The following is a 25,765-nucleotide window of genomic DNA, read 5'->3' on the forward strand; positions in this document are numbered from 1 at the left end:
ACCACACATTTAATGAACATCTGATGATGGGCAAGCGGGTGGGGCTCCCTGACGACCCCAGCCTGACCTCCACAAAGTTCCCTCCATGGGTGAAGATGCAGATCTACTGCCCCCCATCCCATCTCCCAAGAGGGCAACGGGGAAGGATGTTCCTGCTGCAGTTCTTCTGCTAAGACACAGCCTCCAGCACTGCACCCACTGCCACACCCCAACCCCATCCCCTTGCACCAAAGGGCAGGGGGAGGCACCTGAAAGTAACCACCATCACACAGAGCTGAGAAAAGCCAGCATAAAGCACTTTTATTGCAATAATAAAACTTGAAACTCATATGTAGTGCAGGGGGTGGGGTAGGGGTGGGCGAGTAGGCAGCAATTTCTCTCACCAAATCACTACACAGGACAGCAGAGGGTGAGAGGGAGGAAGGAGAAGCCAGGAAACTCTGAGATCAGCAGGGGGAGCTGAGCATCAAAAAACAGGAGATGCTGAAGCTGTGATGACCAGCATCATTTTCTTAAGACAACACTCAAGGATTTGTCATGATGGCTGGGCTTTCATGGGTGTTAAGTGTCTACAAACAGCACCTTCAATTTAACTTTCGATTAAAGTTCTTAAAATTTAGGAAGTGGGGCCTGGATAGCTATGAGATTACAAAAGTCCTAAATATCCATTAGAAAAACCACAGGATGGAAAAAAAAAAAAAAAAAGCCAGGCCATGAAGAAGGCTTCAGAGGTCCCTGCTGGCCCGGTGACGCACACCTGTAGTGTCCAACATCTCAGTGAAAATGATCTGCTTTCAAAAGGCAGAGGGTTAAGGGGAGGGTGGGGGTGGGGCAGTGGAGGCAAAGGCTCTCCCCTTCCCACTTTAGTTTTGGGTAGGGCTTTTAATTCAACCCGAGGACATCTCTCAACTTGGAGAATAATTCGGCCCTCAAAAGCGCCTCAAATCTGCTATGGCTTTGCAGCGCAGCAGCAAGAATGTTTAATATATAATAGATAAAACTTTCATCCAAAAAAAAATAAAATAAAATAAAGATTCTTGCACTCCCCCCAACACCAATTCCTATTCTAAAGTTAACCCATTATTTGTGCTGTTAATACTTGACTAGTACTTAACTGGAAACCTAGATCCAAAGGGACTGAAACTCAATCTTCACCCCAAAACGAAAACAAACTAAAATGGGTAACTTGAGGTTTATGGCATATAGTTCAGGTCAACACACATACGAGGAGAAAGGGGAAGAGCAAAGCCGGTGACAGAACACATTCAGTCAGGGAAGATGTTTATACAAAGAGTGTAGTGGAACATCAGGAAAAGCTCCGTACGGACTCGCTGTGCGCATCTGGAGGCGCCAGATCCTTCCATGGCACATCTGTTGGGGACAGAAAGTTGGTGAGTTCCAGCAACTCAGTGCTTTTTGGGTGCAGTAGGGACAGCCACAGGCTGCTGCCACACCAAGTCCCTTCCCTAACAGCTGTGAGGTCTGACTTGGCCCTCGCCCCTTCTGCTCCAGCTGGGGAGGGCCCACTGGGCTCGGGCTGGATTCCCAGGTGAGCAGCTCCTTTCTGCTCACCTTGGTTGTGTTTTTTTAAACCTAAGGTCACATTTCTGTTGCTGAGGATAGCAGGAGAGGCAAAGTCCACCAATGCAGCTGACAATACAGTTTCCCATTATCAATGAGTCTCCAACCTGGCTGCATATAGGAATCACCTGGGGGCTTTAAAAAACCTGAACACTTGGACCCCACTCCCAGTGGTGGCGGTTAACTGGTCTGGGGGGTAGCCTGGGCATCAAGAGAGTCTTTAAAGCTTCCCAGGGGCTTTAATGTGCACAGCCCGAAGCTGGTTCTCCTCATGTTGAACAGACTGAGAAAATGTCTGCAGTCTTCATTCACTCACTCGAACCTGTAACTTTCTGGGTTTGCCCTTGGGCTTTCCCTCAAGACCCTTTCGAGAAGCTCTGAGCTGTGCTTTGGCAGTGTGTGGGGAGGCTTAGGCCAGGGTGACTCACAGCCATTCAGCCCTCTCTCCCCTCTTTCTCCCCTTCCTCTGTCCTTCCAGATTTCCAGAAAGCCTGTTCCCAAATCAGGGTAACTCCAAGGCTTCCTCAAGTACATTATGTTCAAAGGACTCAGCTTTCCAGGGTGAGGACTAGGTGTAGACCTCTGGGCAGAGAGAGGCTCTATAAAGTGTCAGAATTCCCTCCCGGCAGGAATGACAAGTGGAGCAGCCAGAGTCCTCAAACCTGACCAGGCCTGGATGACCCAGGTGTTTAGGGATCAAACCACTGGGAGGATATAGCTAATAATAAAAAAGGCTCCTCTATTTAAAAAGTCCATAGTAGGACAAAGGTACTCCTTAACAGGCTGGATGCCACTTGCTACCATTTTCAAACAAAAGCATTCTCACCCAGCCCCTGGCTGTGACCCTCTGGTTCCAGGGGCGGGAGGGGAGCAAATGCAGAGGTCTGGGGCCATGTGGAAAGAAGATGACAAACATTCATGTGTTTTATGATTCTAATACCCACATGAAAAGTTAGAAGCCATTAGGATATTGAGTTTGGCTGCCTAGAAATGAGGGTAGAGGAAGGAAAAAAAGGTCCAGGAAGGAGATCCAGAAAAGGGTTCTGTCCTAATTTGCCACTGTCTGGATGTGACCTTGAGTAAGACCTCTCTCTCTCTGGGCCTCAGTCTCCTCACCTGTTGCACAGAAAGGCTGACTTAGGTCCCTAAGAGCCTCTCCTAGACTGAGAGCATCCTTTACACTTCATAAGCATCCTTAGGCCTCACCTTTCAACCCACTGATAACAAGCTGGCCTGCTGTCTGTCCTCGTGTGTCCTGGGCTTGCTCCCCGAGGCAGGTGGCCCAGGTGGTAATGCCTCTCTCATATCCTCTAACAGGCAGTAACCACAGACTGTATGGATGAGGGAGCTGCAGAAACTAGGCAGGGCAAACAAAGTCAGTCATCCCAATCTTACCTCTAAAGAACTAAAATGCTGGCACTAAAAATTTGGCCTATATTTCCAGTTCCCAACTCAGTTTTAGTTTATAGGCTACATATAAAAATACTTAAACAGCTACCATCAGCTCCCCATCCCCACGAGTTCTTTCAAGAGCACATGCTGTCCCTTTCCAAGGTGTACACTTAAAACTGAAAGGAGAGCCAATAGAGGAAGAATGTAAAGGGAAAAAAACCCATGGCATTTTTGGTTCTCTCTGATGCTCATCAAACACTGTCTGTGCCTGACTTGGGAGGAGCAAAGGGAGTTAAAGGAAGGTCCTTCAGCACTAAGTTCCTTACCCAAGAATGGGGAGATCGGGGAGGAGGCCATTCCTGTCATTCCAGTTTTAGAAGCTCCACATCAAAGACGAGAGTGGCATTTGGTGGGATGATGCCTGGGTGCCCAGTGGCGCCATAGGCATAGTCTGGGGAGATAGTCAGCTTGGCTCTCTGACCCACGCTCATCTGTGAAAAGAGCAAGGAAGAATGAATGAGCTGAGGCGCCCCCCAAATGTCTCCTTAAGAAGCAGAGCTGTGGTTACCTGCCAGGACGGTGTGACTAGGACATTCCAGTGACTGCACGGCTGCCTGGGCAGCGGGCACGCCCTCTATGGGATGTGGAGGTAGGCGATCAGGCTGGATGAGCCCTATATCTGGCTCCAAGGTAGCCGACAGCAGATAAAAATCCCTCTCGACTCCCAGAACCATCAGGCTCTCAAGCTTTCTGTCCAGGTCCCACTGATCTGACTCTGGGCAGCCATCACTCTAGAAGTGTCACCACCTAATCCTTCAGTGGCCTGTCACTACAGGCATCTATACTCTTCAAAAAGGAGTGCTTTGATCAAAACTTTGCTTTAAAAGAAAACACACAGAAAGTAATATTTGAGGCAGTATACTTTTCTATACTTTCTAGATTTATACTTGTACTCAGAAATACAGAAAAACTAAAAAAGCCAGTATGATTTTCTGGGGTACAAACTACACTGTACAAAGCAGCATGCTACCAGCTGTGTGGAAAAGGGAAAGTATCTATTTATACCTGCCTGTATAAACAGAAAGCATCTCTGGAAGGACACAAATAATACCATCATTTCTCTATGGGGAGAACAGAGGGTGGAGGGAAATTTTTCACTTATTAAAATGTATTTGTAGTTTTTCATTTTCTAATCAAATACACAAGCTTAAGTATTTATTTTCTGAACAGTGAGCAGGTTCTCTGCTCTATTCCCACCCTTTACCTATCTTTTTTAAATCTCCATGTGTGCGTTCCTGGCTCTCTGACCCAGAACAAGAGATGGTGACTGAAGAGAAAGCTTCAGGCTTACTTCCTACAGCTCCCTTCAGAAACTGGGACATGTTGGACCAAGGTAGTAATAAGGACAGTTGAAAGCATATGGCTTAATCTTAATAAAATTCAAAACAATCTTATCCTTTTACCCAGCAATTCCACTTCCAGAATCTGCTAGCAACCCAAATGCCCACTGCAAGGGGAGTGGTTTCACAGCACATGTGCACCACGGGTTAGCCAACAGAAAGAATACAGTGGCCTTAATTATACTAACATGGAAAGACGTCCAAGACACATCGTTAGATGAAAAAAGCAAGCTGCCAAAATAGTACATGTGGCAGGATTGCAGACCTGTAAACACAGAAAACCAGAACACAATAGCAAAAGAATAGGAAAAGGGGCACAAGACAACCCCCCTTCTTCCTGTGCTTTTAACTTAGTTGCTAAATAAATATTCTACAGAGGAATTTAAAAGAAGATGCTCTATGTAGGTCTCAGACCACCCAGACTTCTCACAAGTAACAGAGCTGTGACTGACCCAAAGAACCCTGGGTGCAGGGGGAGACTGGGCATCTCCCCAACACCCCACCATGCCTCACCAAGCCTGGGATGTGAAATAGACTGGTAACACTATCTTGGTGGCAGCTATGGCTCCTGCAACACACAACACAACGATTGTTCCAGTGCTGGAACAGCCACAGAAGATGAGTTGTGGGGTGGACAATGGTTGGCACGGGAGATGGGGGATGGGCTACAGACCCAAGAGCCTGCCAGACTTCTGGGGTGGGAACAGGACGGGACAGAAAGGTATCGTTGAAGAGGTTTCCAAAGGGAAGTAAGCCACAAAGATCCTCTCCTTTTTGTACTGCCAACCCTCAGTCATGCTGGAACAAAAATCTAGACACCTGGGAATGGGATAGCTTAAAGTTTCTGAAAGTTAAGCAGTTTATTTGGAGATAAATCAGTGATATTTTATAGAGGAAGTAGAGCAAAGTGTATTCTGGAAAAGAGAAAGACAAATCCTTCTCGCCACACTGGTTAAATCTCCAATTCTCTTTGGTGAGAGGAAATAGACTAATTTATCCATCGTGGCAGGGCCTGTTATAAAGCTCGCTGGGTCTTAGGCCACCGTAAACATCCCTTTACCTGGTTAGTGCCAAGAAGAAAATTCCTGGGCTTAGTGGAAGGATAAAATCCAACTGAAATTTGGCAACCCTGGGTCCCCTACTATCTACTGGGAATTTTGAAGAGTTGGCAGAACAAAAGCTGTTTACACAAATTGGGAGGTGAGAGGTGAAGAAACACACTTAAGACAAGCAAAATGACTTTCTCCATGAGTCTGACTTCTCAGAAGTGGTCCGACACAACATGGTCAATAATAAGACAAACACAAATTAAAATGATACCGAGATAACATTTTTCACTCATTAAATTGTCCTGAAGCCAAAAGTTTTTAACAACACACTGTGCTGGAGGGCCTGGGAGGAGCAGGCACCTTCACAGCCCGCTGGTGGCAACTCAGTGTAATCCCCACAGATGGCAACCTGGCAGTATGTCAAAATCCAGTGCACACAGCCACTGAACCACTCACTCCACTTTTAAGAATTTGCCTATGGCAACACTTGCACGAATGTAAAATAAAGTCCATTCAAGATTAGTCACTGCAGTATTGTTTACAATATCAAAGTACTGGAAATGACCCAAATGGCCATCAATAGGGTACTTGTCAAATAAATTACAGCACACCCAAGGGAATACAGGGAATACAGGCATACCTCATTTTACTGTGCTTCACAGATACTGTGTTTTTTACAGATTGAAGGTTTGTGGCAACCCTGTGTTGAGTAAATCTACTGGTGCCATTTTTTCCATAGCATTTGCTCACTTCATGTCTGCCACATTTTGGTAATTCACTCAGTATTTCCAACCTTTTCATTATTATTATTTGGATGGCGATCTGTGATCTTTGATGTTACTACTGCAAAAAGATTATGACTTGTTGAAGGCTCAGATGATGGTTAGCATTTTTTTGCAATAAAGTATTTTTAAATTAAGGTATGTACAGTTGACCCTTGAACAACACGGGTTTGAATTATGTGGGTCCACTTACACGTGAATTTTTTTCAATACTAAATACTATGTGATCCGTGGTTGGTTGAATCCCTGGATGAGGAACTGCAGACACAGAGGGCCGACTGTAAAGTTATACGTGGATTTTCAACTGTTCGGGGGCGGGGGAGGGATGCCCCTACCCCCACATTGTTCAAAGGTAAACTGTCCATTGTTTTTTTAGACATGATGCTATTGCACACTTAACAGACTACAGTACAGTGTAAACATAACTTTAATATGCCCTCGGAAACCAAAAACTTCACGTGACTTGTTTTATTGCAAGATTTGCTTTATTGTGGTGATCTGGAACCGAACCTGCAATATCTCTGAAGTCTGCCTACACTGTGTAGCTCTATGAGGAGGAGAGCTTCCTCCTCTTTTATATCCTGGTATATAAAGTATCAGAGATGGATTAAGTGAAAAAGCAAAGCACAGAACAATGTGTGTGTGTGTGTGTGTCTAAAAGAAAAAAGGGGGGGGGCACTTAAAGAAATTCTACAAGAAACATTAATAAAAGGAGTTATTTGGGTGACAGAGCTAGGAGTGAAATTTTTCCCACCTATAAACGTAATTTAAGAAGTAGACACGAGGAAACACAAAGAAACAACGGAGAGCATACCTGGGCAACCCCTTCTTCCCAGCCTCGGATCACCTCCTGCTTACCCAGCACAAACTTAAAGGGCTTGTTTCTGTCCCGGGAGGAATCGAATTTCTTTCCATCTTCAAGCATCCCTGTGGAAAAGGGCAGTTGTAACATGAGCAACGAGGAGTAATGACATGAGGCAAGTCAGAGTCAGCAGCAGAGTGCCTGTCCCACGGGCCAGCACTGGAGGGCCTGGCAGGGTGTCCTAGGAGGATTTCCTGTGTCCTCAGTGGGCCTCTGAGGAGCTGGGGTAGTCCTTCTACTCCAGGCTTGTGAACGCTCTTCCCCAGCTCCAAGCAGTAAGTTGATACAGAGGCAGGCAGTAGTCTACCTTGTTCTGGAGAATGGGGAAGTGGACACACTCCTAGCAGGAATTCCCAGCACCCCGTGGGTTTCCTCCCAGACAGAGTAACTGTGGGCCCTTTAGGCACACAGAACAGCTCAAAGTCACTCCATGTGCAAGAAGCCATATTCCTTCCTCAATTCATTCGTCATCTTTTACAGAAATGTGGGTAGTGTCAGAACTTAACTGAACTGTAGGATACCAGTTGGTGTCGGAGAATCAGAGAAGTGGCATTGGAAGACACCAAAAACCTTTCACCAGTGAACTGCTAACGACTCTGAACTGTGGGCAGTGTTTCTACTACGAGTCAGAGACTGGGCTAGGCACTCTCCACATATGAACTTATTCAATCCTTCCCACAGCACTGTCCCCATTTCACAGAACTGAGGCAGAGAGAAGTGAACTTGTAAAGCTAGGCTATAAATCCAAAAACCATGTTCATTCTACTATTCCAGCTTCCCAGAAGCGAGACAACCCATAATGGCAACCTCGACTAAAAGGGGGCATTCCAGAGATGGAGATGCCAGTGGGTGAGTGCCACGACAAAAGACGAATAGACACCTGCAACTCCTTGCTCAAAAAAGACCATCACATTGGTTTCTCCGGAAGCCAGTATCAGCCAATTGTGATAGCTGTCACTGAGGTCCTGAAAACTCACACCAGGATCCTAGACTGGAAGGGGCCAGCCAGTTGCTGACATGTAACTAACACAAAGCTGATTTCATTGGAGGCGGAGATTGGGCAGCCACCATGGTTCTAAATTAAGCAACACTCAGAAGACCCAGCAAAACACAGAAGTCTGTTGTGTTTGTATGTTTTCAGAGGTGGAGGGAAATCCCAGCCTAAAAAAACAATGTCAGCACTGGTAGGTGGAATGGGGAAGCAGAGACCAATTGACAGCTTTATCACAGCCACCAGACTTTCTGTATTTTGACAAAATAGGAAATGGGGTGGGGGAGGCGGGAAGGAACTGCTGTCCTAACAGAATAGGAGGGGAGACAGATGTCGTGGGTGCTGACACTGCCTGAAGCCTGGAGCTGAGGACTGAGAGGGAGACAAGAGGATGGAGATCTACCCATGCCAACTCAGTGCAGAGCCAGGAACTGGCACCCCAGAACTAACAAGCTGGGGTGTACATGTAGCTCCTCCTTTACCAGAACACAATCACTACCTGATAAAAGGAATGATAAACGGCAGGACTTGAATAGTTTTTTATAAATGAGAAACTGGGAGAAGACTAGGTCTCCACCTTCCATAATACAACGGACGTTCCCTTTAACCCACTTCAGGTTCTTCATACACTGACCCCACCCCAACTGAACTCAGCATTAAGGGTGAGAGGAGACTGAAGACCAGAACTAGTCTCTTCCTGGTCCATGCTCTTTAGAGCAGACCCTGAGTAGAGCCCCAGGGCTTCCTGAGCAACCACGGTAGACAGGTAACTACTAGGTGAGGAAGCCACGTGGGAAAGAGCCGAGGATGGGAGGGTGGTCCCTGGCCCCTAAGTCCTGACTATCTGCAAAGGCTGGCTGGACAAAACTCAGAGAAAACCTGCCCAGAGGGGCACCTGGAACACAGGTGTAGCACATTCCAGACCTTTGGAAAACCCAGACGCAGCACCCCCACCCCCCATTCTAACAACATCAAATTTCCAGGAGCAGCAACAGCCTGGCCCAGGAGACGAACTGGAATCAATCCAAGCCTTCCTCCTATGCCAGAGTTGGTGTGAGGTGGCTGTATGGGCCAGTATGGGCACTTGGACCAACTGTGAAATCTACTGGAATCTTGCAGGAAAGACCTGCCTCATTGGTTAAAAAAAGAAACACATCCAGGAGGAAAGCTCCTGCCCTCCCTTCCTGTTGCATGCTGTCATGTGAGGATGTGATGTCTGGAGCCATGGCAGCCACCTTGTAACCACAAAGTCAGCCAGGAACCCCAGAATGGTAGTCCCATTGCTCTGAAACAGCCCCAAACCACCTCCTTTAAGACCTGCATCCTGAGGTGATTAAAAATCTGCTTTGCCTTAAGTCAGATTTCCAGTTACTTGCAACTGAAAGTAACCTAACTGGAATGAGGTAAATATTTTATTTGACATTTACTTAGTACACCCCACTGTAGCGCTGCCATGAGAGAAGTAACAAAGAAATGGAACTCAACAACCCACATCAGTAAGAGCTATCACTGTGACGACAGACCAGTGTGTTATGTCAGGAACCAGTACACACATAAATGTGTATAAATGAAGCAAAATTTACATGTAGGTTACTATGTGGCATGCACTTCTCATTTTTTAAAAGACTGCTGATTTTGACTCCCTAGATTTATTTCATGATACATTAATGGGTTGCAACTCAGTTTAAAAAAATACAGTATACCTACAAAAGAATTATACTATTTCCTACCAAATTTGAACATGCGCCCAATCAGAGCAAGATCGTATTTTGACTGCAATAAAAACCACTGGGTACTGAGACAGACTCCCTACACTTTCCTTTTATTCCTGATCAAATGCATTGCCAAGCAACTTCTAGATGTTACATGCATCCATCCTGCTTTGCCTGAAGGTGAGATGTTTCAACTGTCTGACTGGTACCAGGCTGGGGGCACAGGTGAGACTCAGCTTCTACCTGCTGCTGAGCCAAACTGGAGAAGTGGATGCTCTTCAGTGCAGAAACTGTGGGTCTGGGAAAATGTCCCCCTTAAGCTTTTCTGGGACACTGAGGGGCAAAAAGAAACATTAAAGCCAAGATACAGGATTTCTAAGTAAAGGGGCTTTAAGCAGGAGCTTTGCCAAGGATCCTTATTCTCCTACCCTATTTCAGATGAGCTGTTGTCCCTGGGAAGAGGACATGAGCCTCTCTCCAGAACTTGAGAGCATGGTCATCCTCTGTCAATCTCACCTACTTCCTCGGAGAAGAAATCTTCACAGGGACGGTTAGGTGGTGGTGTTGGTAATGGGTTCCTTACATGTGAGGAGGGAATTTCCTATAATCTAAGTCCAAAGGGTAAACGATATCCAAAGATCTGAGCAGAATGTCACACAACTGGCAAAGGCTAAAGGGGCCAGGAGGTGCTAGAAAAAAGGCTTCTCCAACGCGGAGGAAGAGACCACCTTCTATATGGCTATAATTTGCAGGGTGAGGAAGGAGGTGATGCAAGAGAGGAAGCAATGTCCATTAAGAAGCAGGAATGAATGTGCATACAATGCTTTCTGGAGTGGGAATTAGGTTTGTCGGTACTGAATGCAGAACATAAGAGAAGCTGTGACATCAAAACCAGTAGTTTCGGCCAAGATGGAGGAAAAGGGATCAGATTTACCCTCCTAACTAAACAACCAAAAATTAAAACAAAAACAAAAAGACAACAAACTAACAAAAGAAAATAAGCGAAATGAAATGAAAAGAAGAGAGAGAAACAACCCCGACAATAGTTAAACACTTAAGACACTGGACACTGCAATGAAAAACTGTGATCCCTGAGAGATGGGAAACTAACAAGGCGAGCCCTATGACTGCCCCAGCTTATATCCTTGGGAGTTTCCAGGGAGAAGAAAGTGGGACAGAGCTCAAGTCCACAGGACAAGTACCAGGGAGGAGAGGGCTGTAGAGGAAGACCCCCAGAGGTATACAGAGGGTCCCCCTTGGGTATTAGGTACAGTAAGTACTAATCAATGCATGTGTTTGAGGAAGCTTCTCAAGGCCTGGAAGAGCATCCAAAAGGTTTAGAAGAAACAGTGCTCAGAGCTTACACCGGGCTGGGATCCGTGTCTGTTCCCATCAGCCAGACTGAAGAAAGTAATGGTTCATGAGGCACTGGGTAGGAAACCCAGGAAGATATTACCTCATCAGTGAGGAATAATCAGCCCCAAACTGAGCACTGCCCGGGACCCCCTAACAAATCGTAAAAGCAAGACCCCAGGGACTTCCCTGACAGGCCAGTGATTAAGACTCCGTGCTTCCACTGAAGGCGGCATGAGTTTGATCCCTGATGGGGAACTAAGATCCCGCATGCCACGTGGTGCGGCCAAAAAATGAAGGAAGAAAGGAAGAATTAAAAAAAAAAAACAAAAAAAAACAAGACCCCAAAGGATCAAACTATTTCCAAGTAACTTAAGTGTTTCCCAGTACAAAGCTCAAGAATATTTTTAGGAATAAAAATATGCAGCACCCCAAAACATAAAATTCACAACGTCTAGCATCCAAAGATTACCAAGCATGCAAAGAGGCAGGAAAACACAACCCACAATGCAACTAATCAATCAATTGAAAACAACTCAGAACTGATACAGAGGTTAGAATTGGCAGAGAAGGACAATAAGATTTAAGTCAAACTTCCAAGGATGAAAACTACAATGCCTGAGATGAAAAATACAGTGGGCTTTTAGAACAACTGGATATCCGTAGGCAAAAAGTAAAAACCTGGATCAACCTTCACATCATAATCAAATATCAACTAAAAATCAACTCTAAATGAACACTATAAAACTTCTAGATGAAAACAGGGAAATAATCTTTGTGACTGTGGGTTAGACAAAGATTTCTTAGATATGAGGTTAAAAAGCACAATCCATAAAGGATAAAATGAACTTCATCAAAAATGAAAACTTCTTCACTTTAAAAAATACTTTTAAGAGAATGAAAAGTCAAGCCACAGACTAGGAGAAAATCTTTATGAAGCATATATCTCATAAAGGACTTGTGTCCGGAATATATAAAGAGCCCTCAAAACTCAACAAGAAAACAACTTAATTAAAAAAGGGCAAAAGATTTGAATAGATTTCACTGAAAAAGATAAAAAAAGGCAAGTAAGCACACGAAGATGTTCAACCTTATCATTACAAAAACGCAAGTTAAAACCACTAGGAGGTATGACTACTACCGATTAGAATGAGTACAACTAAAAAGACTCATCATATTATGTATGTACTGGTGAGGATGTGGAGGAACTGGAATTCTCACACATGGCTGGTGGCAACTTAAAACAGAACCACCACTTTGGAAAACAGTTTGGCCGTTTAAGTTAAACATACACCTCCCATTTGACCCAGCCATTCTACTCCTGGATATTTAGAGAAATGACACTTATGGCTATACAAAAAGACTTATATACACAAACGTCCACAGCAGACTTACCTGTAACAGCCAATAATTGGAACAACCCAAACATCTGCCAACTGATGAACAGATAACCAAATATATCCATACAACAGAAAATTATTTGGCATTAAAAACGAATGAATTATTGACACATGGAACAACATAATCTCAACATAATTATGCTGAGTGCAAGAAGCCAGACAAAACAGTACATACTATATAATTCCACTTATATAAAACTTCAGAAAAATGCAAACTGACCTATGCTGACAGAAAAGCATATCAGGGGTTGTTGGCGATGGGAAGAAGGGGGAGGTTTCAAAGAGGAACAAAGAAACATACCAAAACTTATGAAGCTGTACGCGCTAAGTAGCAGCAGTTTACTGCACGTCAATTATGCCTCTGTAAAACTGTTATTTTAAAAAAACGGGGAGAAAGGGAAAAAAGTAGATTTACTAAAATCCTACATATGTTTACCTCCTACACCCAACCTGGCAGTGGATGGCAGGTGCTTCCTCTGTCTGGGAAGGAGCAGGTAAAGCAGGCAGCAAGTCAAGCCTCAGCAGTTGTTCCCATTTTAACTCTGGACATCTCCGTGCCAGGACCTGGAGCCCTTGAACAGTGAAACCACCTGCCAAGTTAGCACTGTAATTTCCTAGAGAAAGCACGCTCTGCTGAGAGAAGGCAACTGAGGTTACAGTTCAGACATGACAGCCACTCTTAGCAAAAACCTGGATCACCAGCATGACCTTCTATCTGCAGAACTGACTGATTCCACTTCTGATTCCACACAAATCTATACCTCATGACCCAGAAATTGCCTAGGATAGCCAAGTATTCTCGATTTCAAGAATTCTCGTCTCTCCTGACTGAATGCAGCTCAAGGTCACAGACTGGGACTCAGAGTTCTATGTCCCTGTGGCACTCAGCTCAACCCCTGGCACTCACAACACTGGCACTCATGAGCACTTTTCGATTTGCTTCATTTGCATGATTTTTAAGAACTAGCAGGACAAGTGTGAGGCTTCCATTTCTGGACCTCTTCCCTATATGGTAAGAAGAATCTGAGGGGTAGTCCCAGAATGGCAGTTTTTACTTTTGGCACTTTAAAATTACTAGTCAGTAAGAAAAATGTGAAAATTTGGGGGGTCTCCAGTTAAATGCACAAGGCCATGAAAAGAGTGAAAGCTATGGCTGCCTGAGGGACTGTTAAAGCAGCCTCTGGCTGGAAGGCAGTTGACATCACCTTCGCCTGGGTCTCCTCCCAAACTGTTTTAGCTGTTCTTTGGGGGAAGAACTAGACTCAAATCCCTGGAGAGGGAGCAGGAGGGCTTTAAAAAAACAGAGAGAGCGTGCGCATGAGCGTGGGGAAGTCTCCAGGTCCTCTCCCCCCAGCACTCCTCCCATGGCTCGGCTCTTTCTGCCGCTCATCTGTTAGGGAGGGTTCTTTCTTGCTCCAAATGAACCAGCAGAGGCAGACTTGGCCAGCAGCTGCTGTGCAAAGGTCCCTCGGACTGTGTCTCTGATGCTCAGCCCATGTCATAGAAGCAGTGGTTAAGACCCAAGGCCAGGGAATTCCCTGCCTGTCCAGTGGTTAGGACTCCATGCTCTCATTGCTCTCCTATTCATGTCCAATGTTCGCTTATTAATCCTATTTTTTCTGTTTTCCAGAAAACACAGAGGCAGGAGCTGTCAGGTATAATGGTTAAAGGCATGAATCCTGGAGGCTGGCTCCAGATTATTACAGTAAGTCCCTGCTGGTCTCCCTGTTTCTGCCCTTGCTCTCCTACAGTTTAAATTTGACATGGCAGCCAGAGTGACATTCTTTTAAAATACAGGTCAGACCCTATTACCCTTGTGTTCAAAACCCTCCCCTAGTTCATTTCACTCAGAATAGAAGCTGAAGTCCTTATGTCTCTCATTGCCAAGGGCCCGGGTTGGATCTCTGGTCAGGGAACTAATATCCCACATGCTGCGCAGCCAAAAAGTAGAAAAAAATTTAAAAAATAATAAATAAATAAATAATAAAATAAACAAAAAAATCTTAAAAAAAAAAAAAAAAAGACAAGACCCAAGGAGCACCCCTGGCTTATCATTTCACTTACAATCCAACAGAAAAGGAGCCACCTCTAGGGCACCCTGCTTTGTGGAAGGAACAGTCCGCAAACACCCTCTACCGGGTAAAGGAAGATGACTTAAGGCACTGAAGCTACGGCCTCACCACTTGTAGTTAAAGCTCATGACTCACAATGTGGTTTTCAGTAGCTGATGAACTTCTGCAGGTGGTTTTCACAGGCAGCATTCTACAGGGCCCCAAATATGGCAAGTTTTAAAACTAAAAAACAAAAAACCCAAACCTAAACCAAACAATGACAACAACAACAAAACAGAATATCCCAAACCCCAAACTTTCAAAACTATATTAAAATTCTTGCCACTTTACAGTTGGAAGACAGAGAAAGGACTTCTACTTTTAACTCAATACCAGGTAGTTTCTTGAGTACAAAAAAGTGCAATGGTTGAATGGTGGTGGGGGAACCAAACTGAAAATCACCAATTTTTCTGAAGATTTGCCTTTGAAGCTCCTTGGAACATCCCCAAATGGATGTACTGACCTAGGCACAGATGGGCACACTGACCTAGGCTGAGCTGCCTCCCTTCCTCCTTACTATATACAGAAGCTCTCTCAACTACCGTTTACTGAGCTGCCTGGCCAGAGACTCTTATAGAAACCACAGCCTGCACAGCCTCAGGCTGTGAAAGCTCCTTCGTGCCCCAGTCTCTAGCTCATCCTCACTCCATCTTTCCCATGTGAGTTTTATGCTTTCCAAGGGTCAATCAGCTATGTTTATTCCCAAATCCATTTATGTCAGTTATACTTACTGAAGATAGATAATATAATTAAATAGTGTGTAAATAAATGAAATATGAGTGTGAACAGAAAAAGTACAGTCCTAGCTGATTGTTTGGAAATACTCAATAAGGCAATTCACTAAAAAATATTGCTAGTGAATAACTGTGTGTGGATGAGACTAAATGTATGTTCAGAGAAAGAAGCCTTAAAAACCTGGAAAGGTTTGGCACTTAGATGACCTCACAACAGTCCTTGCTCTACTTTAAAGAAGCCAAAATTAGTTTTTGCAACCTTGATAGGAAACTCCACCAGAAGACCCACCCTAAAAGAAAGACATGGCCCTTTAGTAAATGATTTATGTTTGGATTTAAATAAAATGTTTAGAGGAACCAAGTCACTTTTATGATTAACATATCAACTATCCCCTTGTCCCAATCATCATGGGTGAGATTCTACATAATGAGGCATTAATTCAAAGCTTATGTCTTTGTTCCACTTCCAGGCCTCTGCAGTTGAACTCAGGGTAGCCTTCCTGAACTGGAATTCTGAGAACCCCATGCACGTGCTATGATCACAAGTCAAATTCCGACCCAAAGAGAGAACCAGCTTCTGCTTCCCCATCACACAAAGTGCAAGAACATTTCTTATCTGTTTTCTGAAAATGCTTCTAACCTTTGGTTAAATTCCTTTAGGTTCTATGACCAAAAGTGTATTTTCAAAGGAGGGCCCATGTGCAGAATTGCAGGATGCAAACCAGAATGCAAGCTCTGGTGGGCATGCCTTTCCATTTTCTATTTTATCACAATATAAGAAGACTGCCACATTATGTCTCATAGGGGTAGGGAAGAGATGCACAAAAGGAAACACTACTTAACAGTGGCTATCTGGAAATGGTAGAAATATGCATGATCTTGAATTTTTTCTTTTTTCTGTTTTCTAGAAAACACAGAGGCAGGAGCTGTCAGGTATAATGGTTAAAGGCATGAATCCTGGAGGCTGGCTCCAGATTATTACAGTAAGTCCCTGCTGGTCTCCCTGTTTCTGCCCTTGCTCTCCTACAGTTTAAATTTGACATGGCAGCCAGAGAGACATTCTTTTAAAATACAGGTCAGACCCTATTACCCTTGTGTTCAAAACCCTCCCCTAGTTCTTCATTTCACTCAGAATAGAAGCTCAAGTCCTTAAAATGGCCTACAAGGCCCTGTAAGAGCTGCCACCCCACGGCACCACCTCTGTGACTTCATCTCTGATTCCTCTCACACTTCTCCACTCAAGAACACTGTTTTCTTATGTTCTGTATACACACACCAGGAATACTCCCACCATAGGGCCTCTGAGCTTGCTGTTTCCTCTGCCTAAAATGCTCTTACCCAGTCACACGGATTACTCCCTTACCTCCTTCAGGTCTTTGTTCAAATGTCACCTTCATTGTTCTATCTAAAGTTTCAACCTTCTCCTGTTCCCTCAGCACTACTGGCTAATGTCCAGTGTTTGCTTATTAATCCTATTTATCATCTGTCTTTCCCATTACAGTTTAAGATCTATGAAGGCAGGGACTCTGTCTTCTTCACGCCTATATTCCTGGTTCCCAGAACAGTGCCTTGCATATAACAGATGGTCAACAACACTTGTAGAAAATTCAAAGGCACCTTTGCCCCCACCAGGCCTTGCACACACTTGGCAAGCCCCTGACTGAGCCACACACATCCAAGACCATGTCGCACTTCTAGCCCCAAGTGTGGGCTGCTCAAGGCACTTCCCTTATAATGTTAAGCACAAGGGAAGGCACTCCCTACAAGGTAGGCACCTCCAGGGCAAGGTTGAGGCTTCCCCCCCTGCCCAGCTCCTAACACATTTGTTGAATGACTGAGGGACAGGTTTGGTGTGCTGACCTGTGTGTGTGGGTGAGAGAGGAAGGAGTGGTTACAACTGTATCAATCCACAGGGATTGGGCAAAGTCCAAAATGTTGTAAATATTCTCTTTCTTATTCTAACCCAAAGGCAACAGAAGTATGATACCAATCATAACAGGAATGTGGGCTTTCCACACTCCAGCTGGAGTCTAATGCCAGGTCCTAACTGACCACTCAAAATGGTCACTGAGTACCTACTCCACGCCAGGCACCAACGGGGAGAGAACCTGGAGAACACCACTTGTGTGGGTCTGGCCTCCTGCAGCCTGCAGTCTCCTGGGGAAAGGGTAGATGTAACTACACACAGCCTGACTGTGAGGAAAGCAAAGGACGGGAGCCTTGCTGGAGACAGAGGCGTGAGTGTGTGTGCATGTGTGAAGACACACGTTAGTCAAGGGTCAGGGGAGACCCACTGAGGGGGTGTCACTTAAGCTGCAAGAAGAGCCTGCCATGTGGTGGGAAGTGGGGGCAGTGTGGCTGCACCTAAATACAGGGGCAGAGACCTTCCTGGGGGGAAAGCTTGGTGTGTTTGGGGAACTGAATGCAGGCCAGGGTGGCCTGAGCTCCTGGGAAGGGAAAAGTAAAGGCAATGAGAGCAGAGACAGCAGCATCCAGGAGCTGATTATTCCCCCTTTTCTCTCCCTTTCCTCCTCCTGCTCTTTATACTGCTAGAATTTATCAGGCCAAAGTTAAAGGGGCCTGAGAGAAGAAATGCAAGAACTCAGCTGAGTTCCTCAGTAGGTAAAAAAAAATAGGAAAAACAGAAATATGAATCAACAAGTACTGCCATGAGCACCAAAGGGGGAACTGGATAATACATGCCTAAGTTATCCAAAACACCCCTGGCCTTTTCCATGGGAAATAGCAGGTGACAATACTATTTTTAGAGAAAACTCCAAGGCAGACAAATGAGTTTATAGATACAATGAACTCAATCAGTACTTTATAAAAATCAGTTTTTAACCACCAAACATGTTCAAGTTAAAATTTTTATGGTATAAATTATACCCAATAAAGTTGTTAATGAAAAAAAAAAAAGTCTATGAGACCCACTGAAAGGAACCAGAGCTCTTGGCAGAGGTGACTGATGCCAGTATCAGAGAAGTAAAACAAGGAAATGATTAAAAATAGTGGGAGCATGTCAAAAAGGTACTGGAGCCTGCCTGAAGGGGCTCCTACTGGCCAATTTTGGGGCAATGTGAGCACCAAAAAGAATAATGAATATCTATGATTTTAAGGCTCCAAGTAAAATATGAGCTCTTAGTATACTAAAAACAAACAAATAAACAGAGGGGGGGAAAGTCCCTTGTCACCATGGGGGATGACTATAAAGCCAACTCCTGACCGTGGTGATTGGTGATTAAAGAATTAAGTTTTACCCTGTGTAACAGTAGAATGGTAGTTAATAAATGTAGAAGATATGAAGAAAAAATTTTAAATTACCACTTTGTAAATGCCAATGAAATAGTTTCTTCTGGTAAGAATCATCAATTGATGTAAAAACCAGTAGGTGAAAGGCTGATGAGGAGCAGAGCACGGGGAGGATGTCCAAGCACTTCACAGACCGCCCACTAATTGCAAAGGGTAAAATGCACCTTCACAAAAAAGATCAAATTTAGCATTACAAATAGTGATGTTCCCCACGGTGTGCTGAGTACAAAGTGCACAACATTCTGTAAGAAGTCTTCACGTTAAAATGTTTTAACCAGAAACTATTTAGACATTTCAACTCCTAATTTACTGGAAATCAAGGCAGTGAAAGGAGTTAGACAACAACCAAGAGAAAACAATGAGACAGACATGGGGTATTCTATAAGATAATAAGCCTTCTCTCTTTGGAAAAGGAGTGTGAGGTATAAAAACTCTTCTAGATTGTTACTATAGACATAATACCCAACTGAACCTCAACTGAATTCTGGTTTTCACTTTGAAGACAACTGGGGTAGATTCAATATGAATTTGGCTTTAGATACTACTGAATCATTTAAAATTTTCTCAGATGTGACCAGTAGCAGGATAGGGAGAATACTCTCTTTCTTACAGCATGCTCAAGAACTTAGAGAAGTATCATGATGTCTGCAACTTACATGGCTCAGCAAAAAACCCGACATAGATATCTACCTACATATACCTATAAGCAGACAGAAATGGCAAATATGACAAAATGTCAACCATCGTGGAATCTAGGTAGTGAGCACATGGTATTTAATATTCTTTTTTTTTTTTTTTTTTTTTTTTGCGGTACGCGGGCCTCTCACTGCTGTGGCCTCTCCCGTTGCGGGGCACAGGCTCCAGACGCGCAGGCCCAGCGGCCACGGCTCACGGGCCCAGCCGCTCCGCGGCATGTGGGATCCTCCCGCACCGGAGCACGAACCCGTGTCCCCTGCATCGGCAGGCGGACTCCCAACCACTGCGCCACTAGCGAAGCCCTATTATTCTTTTTTGGTTTTTCTCTATGTCTGACAACTTCACAAATAAGAGTTGCACGTAGATGCAACAATACTATGAGGTCTTTGGTTCACTTAAAGTGAGCCTTCTTCTGCTCTCACCTGTGGCAGAAGAGAGCTCGGCAACCGTGTGATTCTGTTTTTTGGTAATCACAGTCCCAGAGGAAAGAAAATAATGCTTCCATAGCAAGGTCTATTTTCAAAATGTTAAAATCCAGTTATGTTAAGGAAACTTGAGGAGAAAAAGGACTGACACCTTAACTTGCTCACACAGCCAAGCTGATGTAGCCCAACCCTGCCCCTCTCATACCCACCAAGAAACAACAACAAACACTAAAAACCTCCCTTGGTCCCCAAATTGAAGAGAACAACTGCAGCTTTCTTAGCCAATATAATCTGTAGGCAATGTGTAGGCCTGTTTTGAGGTGAATCCTCACTCAGATTCATCTCTTTTTTATAATTACCTATTTCCCCATCTGTGAAATGGAAGGGTGATAAGGTCTCAGCCTATCCAACTCCGCCAATGCTAAACTGCAGGGACAATACACCACTTAGTGCCTAAGACACAGGGACCTTTAATGAGATTATGTGCAATAACAGCGTCACTGTTGCTGCTGCCCATCCCAGAATGCACCTGCCCCCAGCAACTCCTCATAGCAGGCACTGTTACTCCCATTTTACAGATGGCACATGGAAGCTGAGAAAAGCAGATCAATTCACCCAAGCTAAGATCTGAACCCAGCAAAGGACCCACATCTTCTTTGGGGATCACTGTCCACCTGGTACAACCTCTGCACACTCTATACACCCAGGACACAACCGGGGCCCTGTTTCTGCACTTACCACCAAGAGTCCACATAGTAGCCAGAACGCAGTGTGTCCTGTTAAAAGTCCAAATCAGCTCATGACCCTCTAATGGTTCATCTCAGAGAGAAAGCCAGTGTTTTGATAATAACCTACAAGGCCCCACCATCACCTCATTTCCTGCCACTTTCTCCCTCACACAATCCGCTCCAGCCATGCTGGCCTCCTCACTGTCCCTCTCATACACCAAGCATGCTCCAGCCTCAGGGCCTCTGCAGTAGCTCCTCCCTCTGCCTGGAACACTCTTCCCTAGACAGCCACACTGCGCACTCCCCAACTTCCTTTGGGCAAATATTAAAATGTCATTTTGTCAGAGGCCTCTTCCAACCACCCTCACTAAGAGCAGCAAATCCCCTTCCCAGGTCCTCTGCTTTAATCTCTCTCCACAGAGCTTCTCACCACCTGACGTGTCACAACTTCGTGCTATTACTCTCATCCCCACCAGATCAGGTCTTTGTTTAGTTCACTGGCTGTGTCCATGTGCCTGGCTGGTTTCTGTTGCTCAATCTGCTATAGGAAGGAAAAGGGTCCTGTTGTGGCCCCGCCCAAACAGTTACAGCCTGTCTGCCTGAAGCCGCCACACATCGCGGAATCCATCTGAGCAGTCTCTGCTGGGGGCGAGCCTTCCTCCAGACATCAGATCATCAGCCAAGAAACACCCAGCAGGGGAGTGGGTGGAATAAAGCAGAGAGGAGAGGGGAGACAGAGGCTAAAGAAAAGCAAGGGGCTGGGGTGGGGAGGGGAGCTGCAGGAAAGGGACCACACCTGCCCTGGGAGCTGCATCGTCCCTCCAAGTGGACCTCCTGAGGAGATGAAGCCAAGAGCCCCTTGGTTTTTCTCAGTCAGAAGCCAGGCTATAGACAACTTAAACCCGATCCCAAGGACAAGATGTCAACTATAAAAAAAGAATTCTTCAATCCACTTGAGGCTGCTCTGACAATGGCAGGCATGTGGCCTGCTGATGTGAGTAAAAGGGACATAAGCCTAGCTGTGTGTCAGGACAAGCTCAACTATAAAGATGATGAAGCTACCGGAGGCAAGGAGAGAGCCATGAGGATCCACTTGATCCTCAAGGCACATATTTGGCAGATTACCATTCCACCTCCTTCCTCCCACCTCAATGCCTGCCTGTCACGCTACTAGGAGGTGCTTGGCTGGTGACAGTACAGTTTGCATTTTCCCTTCTGGCACTACGATGAGGCAGCACAGGCCTTTTTTGGGGCGGTGCCCATGCTGTGCTCTGCTAGAGGCCACAGAAGGTATCAGAGGGAGCCCAGAGTAGCATCCAGGATACAACTGGCAGCCACCAGTAGCATTTAAAACATCCATGTGGTCAAAGTCAGTCTGTGATGATCACATCTCTGGTGATTGAGAGAAGATTTTGGCTTCCTTACTTCCAATGCTGATTCTTAGAAGCTGCCCCCAAATCAGCTGTAGCAGACACCTGACCAGAGCGGACTGGATCTAGAGTATTCACCCGACCTGAACCTGGGTCAATGAGATTCTCCCTCCTAGGAACTGTAACCACTGGAGCCACACAGCCAAGCAATCTGAGCTAGATCTGCAAAAGAAGACAGAAACGGGGCACGGGGGTGGGAGGAGGCTGGGTGGGCAGGCAGGAACGTCCACCATCTACAACTTGGGAGAAGCAGGAAAACAGAGAGCTGTAACAGGAGACTACTGAGGCAGGCAGGTAGAGAAAAACACAGATGAAAAGTAGGAGCATCATGAGAATTTCTCCGTTCTCGAGGTCCAGTGGGCCTCTTGCCTTTGAGGACCCCCAGATTTTTATGATACTCCCCACCATGTTCCCTCGAGATGGATTCTGTTCCCAGTGCCTTAAAAGCCATAACTGCTCTAGATGAAATCTCAAAGCGCCTACCCATTCCTCTCACGCCCCCACAGGTCTCAAATGGGTTCTTTCTGGGAGGCTGGTGGCAAAGACCCACAGGAACAAAGCCGCCTGCCCAAGAACAGTCTATTCTGTGAGTGTGAGAGGCAGAGCTGGCTTCTCACCAGGGCGTCTCTGTAGGGCTTATCAAAAATGAAATAAAAAAGAAAGCTTTTGTCCTAATGCATGCCAGGGTCCTGCTGCTGTTCTGGGAACGTGTGGGTGGGTGCCGCCCTCGAGGAAAACACAGACTTGGAGAAGAGGCAATGGGAGCCCTGATGGTGCTCTGGGTCCCACGACCATCTGTTCTCTTAGGAAGAGGCTCCAGACATGCTGTGCGGGGACACTTCACCAAGAGGCACAGTGAAATGTTGTTCTGCTTACATGTGGGTGTCCAGTCCTACCATCGGCACCAGAAGATGGGTGATCCAAGGACAAGAGGCACAGACTTGGGAGTGGGACAGGTGTAGCCAATTATCCTAATGTGTCTACCTACAAACTGGGGGAAGGGGTCAGAAGTCACCTCATCATCTCTCTGAGTCCCAGTCTCTGCCCCAGTTGGCTGTGGGAACTGAATGAACTGCCCACTCACCCAAGCACTGTAAAAGGCAACTGTTACCCTTCTCATCCTGCAGATCAAAAACAACCAAACTGGCAGGTTCTCCTCCAGCGGACCTCCTAGGTGCTGACTGTGGTCCACAAAGACAGCCATTTAAAACATCAAAACCACTTTCCAGCTTCGTTTGCAGGCACGAGATCTTCCCGTGAAGAGAGGTTTCAGTACCTCCTCCTTTGGTAGCCTTTTTAAAAGTTCAAGTCCCTAACTCCCTCCACCCCCGGCCCCCTTTTCTACACATGGAGAAGGGCCAGAGGAATAAAAAAGCCAGAGAAATAAAAGAGCACAGGAGGAGGGAATGTTAGTTGCTTTTTTTTCCTTCCCAAAGAAAGTCATTTCCCTCAACAGGGGGCTCCCCCCCATGATCTGGAAGAGAAGAGTAGAGCTAATCCCTGAGCAGCGGGGTCAGAACTGCCTACAGAAGACTACCCGGGAGGAGGAGGAAAAGGGAGGGAAGGAGAAGAAACAGAGGAAGGAGGAGGAGGAACAGGGGAAAGGGTGGGAAAGCGGAGAAAGGGGAAGGAGGAAAGGGAGGGAAGGTTGTTCATATGAACAACTGGGGCTACACCAATCACCAGCACACCCCTACAGCTAAGAAGTCTCCGCCTGTTCAGCCTCCTCCCTCCCTTCCCCCACCAAGTACAACCCAGGAGGACCTTGTAAGGGCATGGAGTAAAAGATGGTCTCAAGGCATATGACTGTCATGTTAGAATTGTGGCTGAGAGTCTAATATTTCCTTTGGCTTACAGTACTGTCTGTTTCCCTAACTGGGCCTCAGTTTCCTTATTTTTAGAATGGGGATAGGTCTCTACTCTTAGAAGGGTTGGGGGGGTTAAATTACATGTTCTGTCAGCCTGGGCCATCACTGCCACTGAGGCATGGATTTGTGAAGTGGCTCAAAAGTAAGAAGAGGAAAAAGACCGTGCAGATCTGGTTCTTCCAAGGCCGGGCTGGGCCAGAGCAATGACTTAGAAAGTGGGACGTCTCCCCACCCGCAGCGCAGGGCCGAGTTCCTCTGGGGAAGAGGCTGAATTCCCACGGACTGAGAATTACTTCGCCCTTCTTATCTCCACCGAAGGGCGGGGAGGAAGCGGGGATACGGTGTCAACCGGGACACAGAAATGATATAAATCCTCTCTGATGGTCCTTGGCCAGTGCTCTGCCATTCCTGAGCGTGTGACTTGGAAAAGTGACTTCGCCTCCCCAAGCCTCAGTTTCCCCATCCGCGCTGTGGGCAAAACGGCAGCATTTGAGGCAAAGAACCGCTTTCGAAGTGCAGGATAACGTCGGGCCCGCGGTCAGCGCTCCCACACGCCGGCTCAGACCGTCCGGGGTTCCGCAGGCCCGACGCTGTCCCCTCGGGGGCGCTGCCACCGCCCAGGCCTCGGCCTCGGGCCACGCGGGCCCGCCGCCGCCACGCCCCGGGCCTTTGCCCCCAGGCCGCGCTGGCCGCCCCCCAACCCCACGCCGCGGGCCCGCCGACTCACCCGTGTAGTGCACCACGCAGGTCTGGCCGCGCTTCGGGAAGGTGCGCCCTGAGGAGACAGACGGGCGCGGTGAGCGGATGCGCGCGGCAGCCGGGGCACTCCGAGGCCGCTGGGCGCACCTACTCACCGTCTCCGGGGGAGATGGTCTCCACCTGCACTCCCATGGCGACGGCGGCGGCGGCGGCGGACGCGGGGCGGGCGGGCGGCGCGACGGCCGGCGCGACAGGCGGCGTGGACAGAGAGCGAATCTGGCGGCGGTTCCGCGGCTGTGCCTCGTCCCTCCGCGGAACGGCTGCGCACGCGCGCGCCCCCGCAGCCCCGCCCTGCGTGCGCGCCCCACACGGCGCGCACGTCCCCGGAGCCCGGGCCGCGGGGCCGGGGGGCCGGAAGCCCGGAAGCCCCGAGGCCTCCGGATGCAGTCGTTCCGGGGGGCCGGACTTCTTCCCTCACCTTTCCTTTCTCCGTTTTTCCAGCCGGGCAGGCATCTCTAACCCAGTTTCCGCATCCGAGAAATGGAAATCAGAATTAGGGGTCGGCCAGTTACCAGTTACTGACCGGGGGACTGATAAGTCCACACCTACCCTGTGAAAAGGATGGTTGTGAGAGGTCCGAGCAAACGTGCGTTCGCGTTAGCATTCAGTCAGTGGGTCACGATTCTGAGTTCTGTTTTTCTGATTTGGAGGAGGCGTCAGCATTTACACTGCCCTGCATGAAGCCTGTCCTCTCTTGTCCGAATTCATTCATTCATTCATCCATTCACAGCTTGCATACATATATTCTTATTGAGCACCTACTCTGTGCCATGCACTGTGTTAGGTGCTGGGGAAACGTGGGTAAAGGAAACTCCGTACCTGACCTTACAGAACTTAACGGTCTCGCAAGGAAGAGACAATCAACCACGCAGGTAAATGTAAAGTTTCAAATCTGTAAGTACTGTGAGAGCGGTTCATGGCATTGTGCTCTGAGGGACATATAATAGAGATGCCTGACTTAACGTGGACTGTGGTGACATGCTTCCCTGGGGTAGCCAGGTTTAGTCTAGGTCGGAACGTGTTGACCAGCTGTGTGTGTGTTGGGGCAGGTAAGGCAGAAGGAACAGGTAGAGGCATTGCAGCCAGAAGGAGCATTGTGACACAGTCTAGGACCTGAGGGAGGCAGATGTGGACCAATCCTCTGTATTTCCCTGCATGTGCTCCTGAGGTGTTTTAAACA

General features: G+C 46.6%; 1 protein-coding gene across 1 annotated transcript; it reads right to left on the reverse strand.

Moving 5' to 3' along the window:
• Positions 1 to 275: 275 nt before the first annotated feature.
• On the reverse strand, positions 276 to 24,876 carry FKBP1A (FKBP prolyl isomerase 1A). Its single transcript, XM_029221153.1, has 5 exons — positions 24,681 to 24,876; positions 24,554 to 24,601; positions 7,019 to 7,131; positions 3,300 to 3,464; positions 276 to 1,371 (listed from the first exon to the last, which is right to left on the reverse strand). Exons 1-4 carry the CDS (start codon positions 24,715 to 24,717, stop codon positions 3,336 to 3,338), a joined length of 327 nt encoding a protein of 108 aa, XP_029076986.1. The 5' UTR covers positions 24,718 to 24,876; the 3' UTR covers positions 276 to 1,371; positions 3,300 to 3,335.
• Between the last annotated feature and the right edge of the window lie 889 nt (positions 24,877 to 25,765).

Source organism: Monodon monoceros, unplaced genomic scaffold (genome assembly GCF_005190385.1).
Source record: "Monodon monoceros isolate NGI ecotype Baffin Bay Population unplaced genomic scaffold, NGI_Narwhal_1 Super_Scaffold_13, whole genome shotgun sequence".
NCBI classification, from domain to species: Eukaryota; Metazoa; Chordata; class Mammalia; order Artiodactyla; family Monodontidae; genus Monodon; species Monodon monoceros.

Bases quoted from the DNA above. Each gene is read 5' to 3' on its own strand.
- FKBP1A (XM_029221153.1), bottom strand. From the start codon at position 24,717: ATGGGAGTGCAGGTGGAGACCATCTCCCCCGGAGACG. The intron at 7,132-24,553 runs GTGAGTCGGCGG...CCTTTTCCACAG, and splicing joins CTGCGTGGTGCACTACACGG to GGATGCTTGAAGATGGAAAG. The intron at 3,465-7,018 runs GTATGCTCTCCG...CTCTTTTCACAG, and splicing joins GGGAAGAAGGGGTTGCCCAG to ATGAGCGTGGGTCAGAGAGC.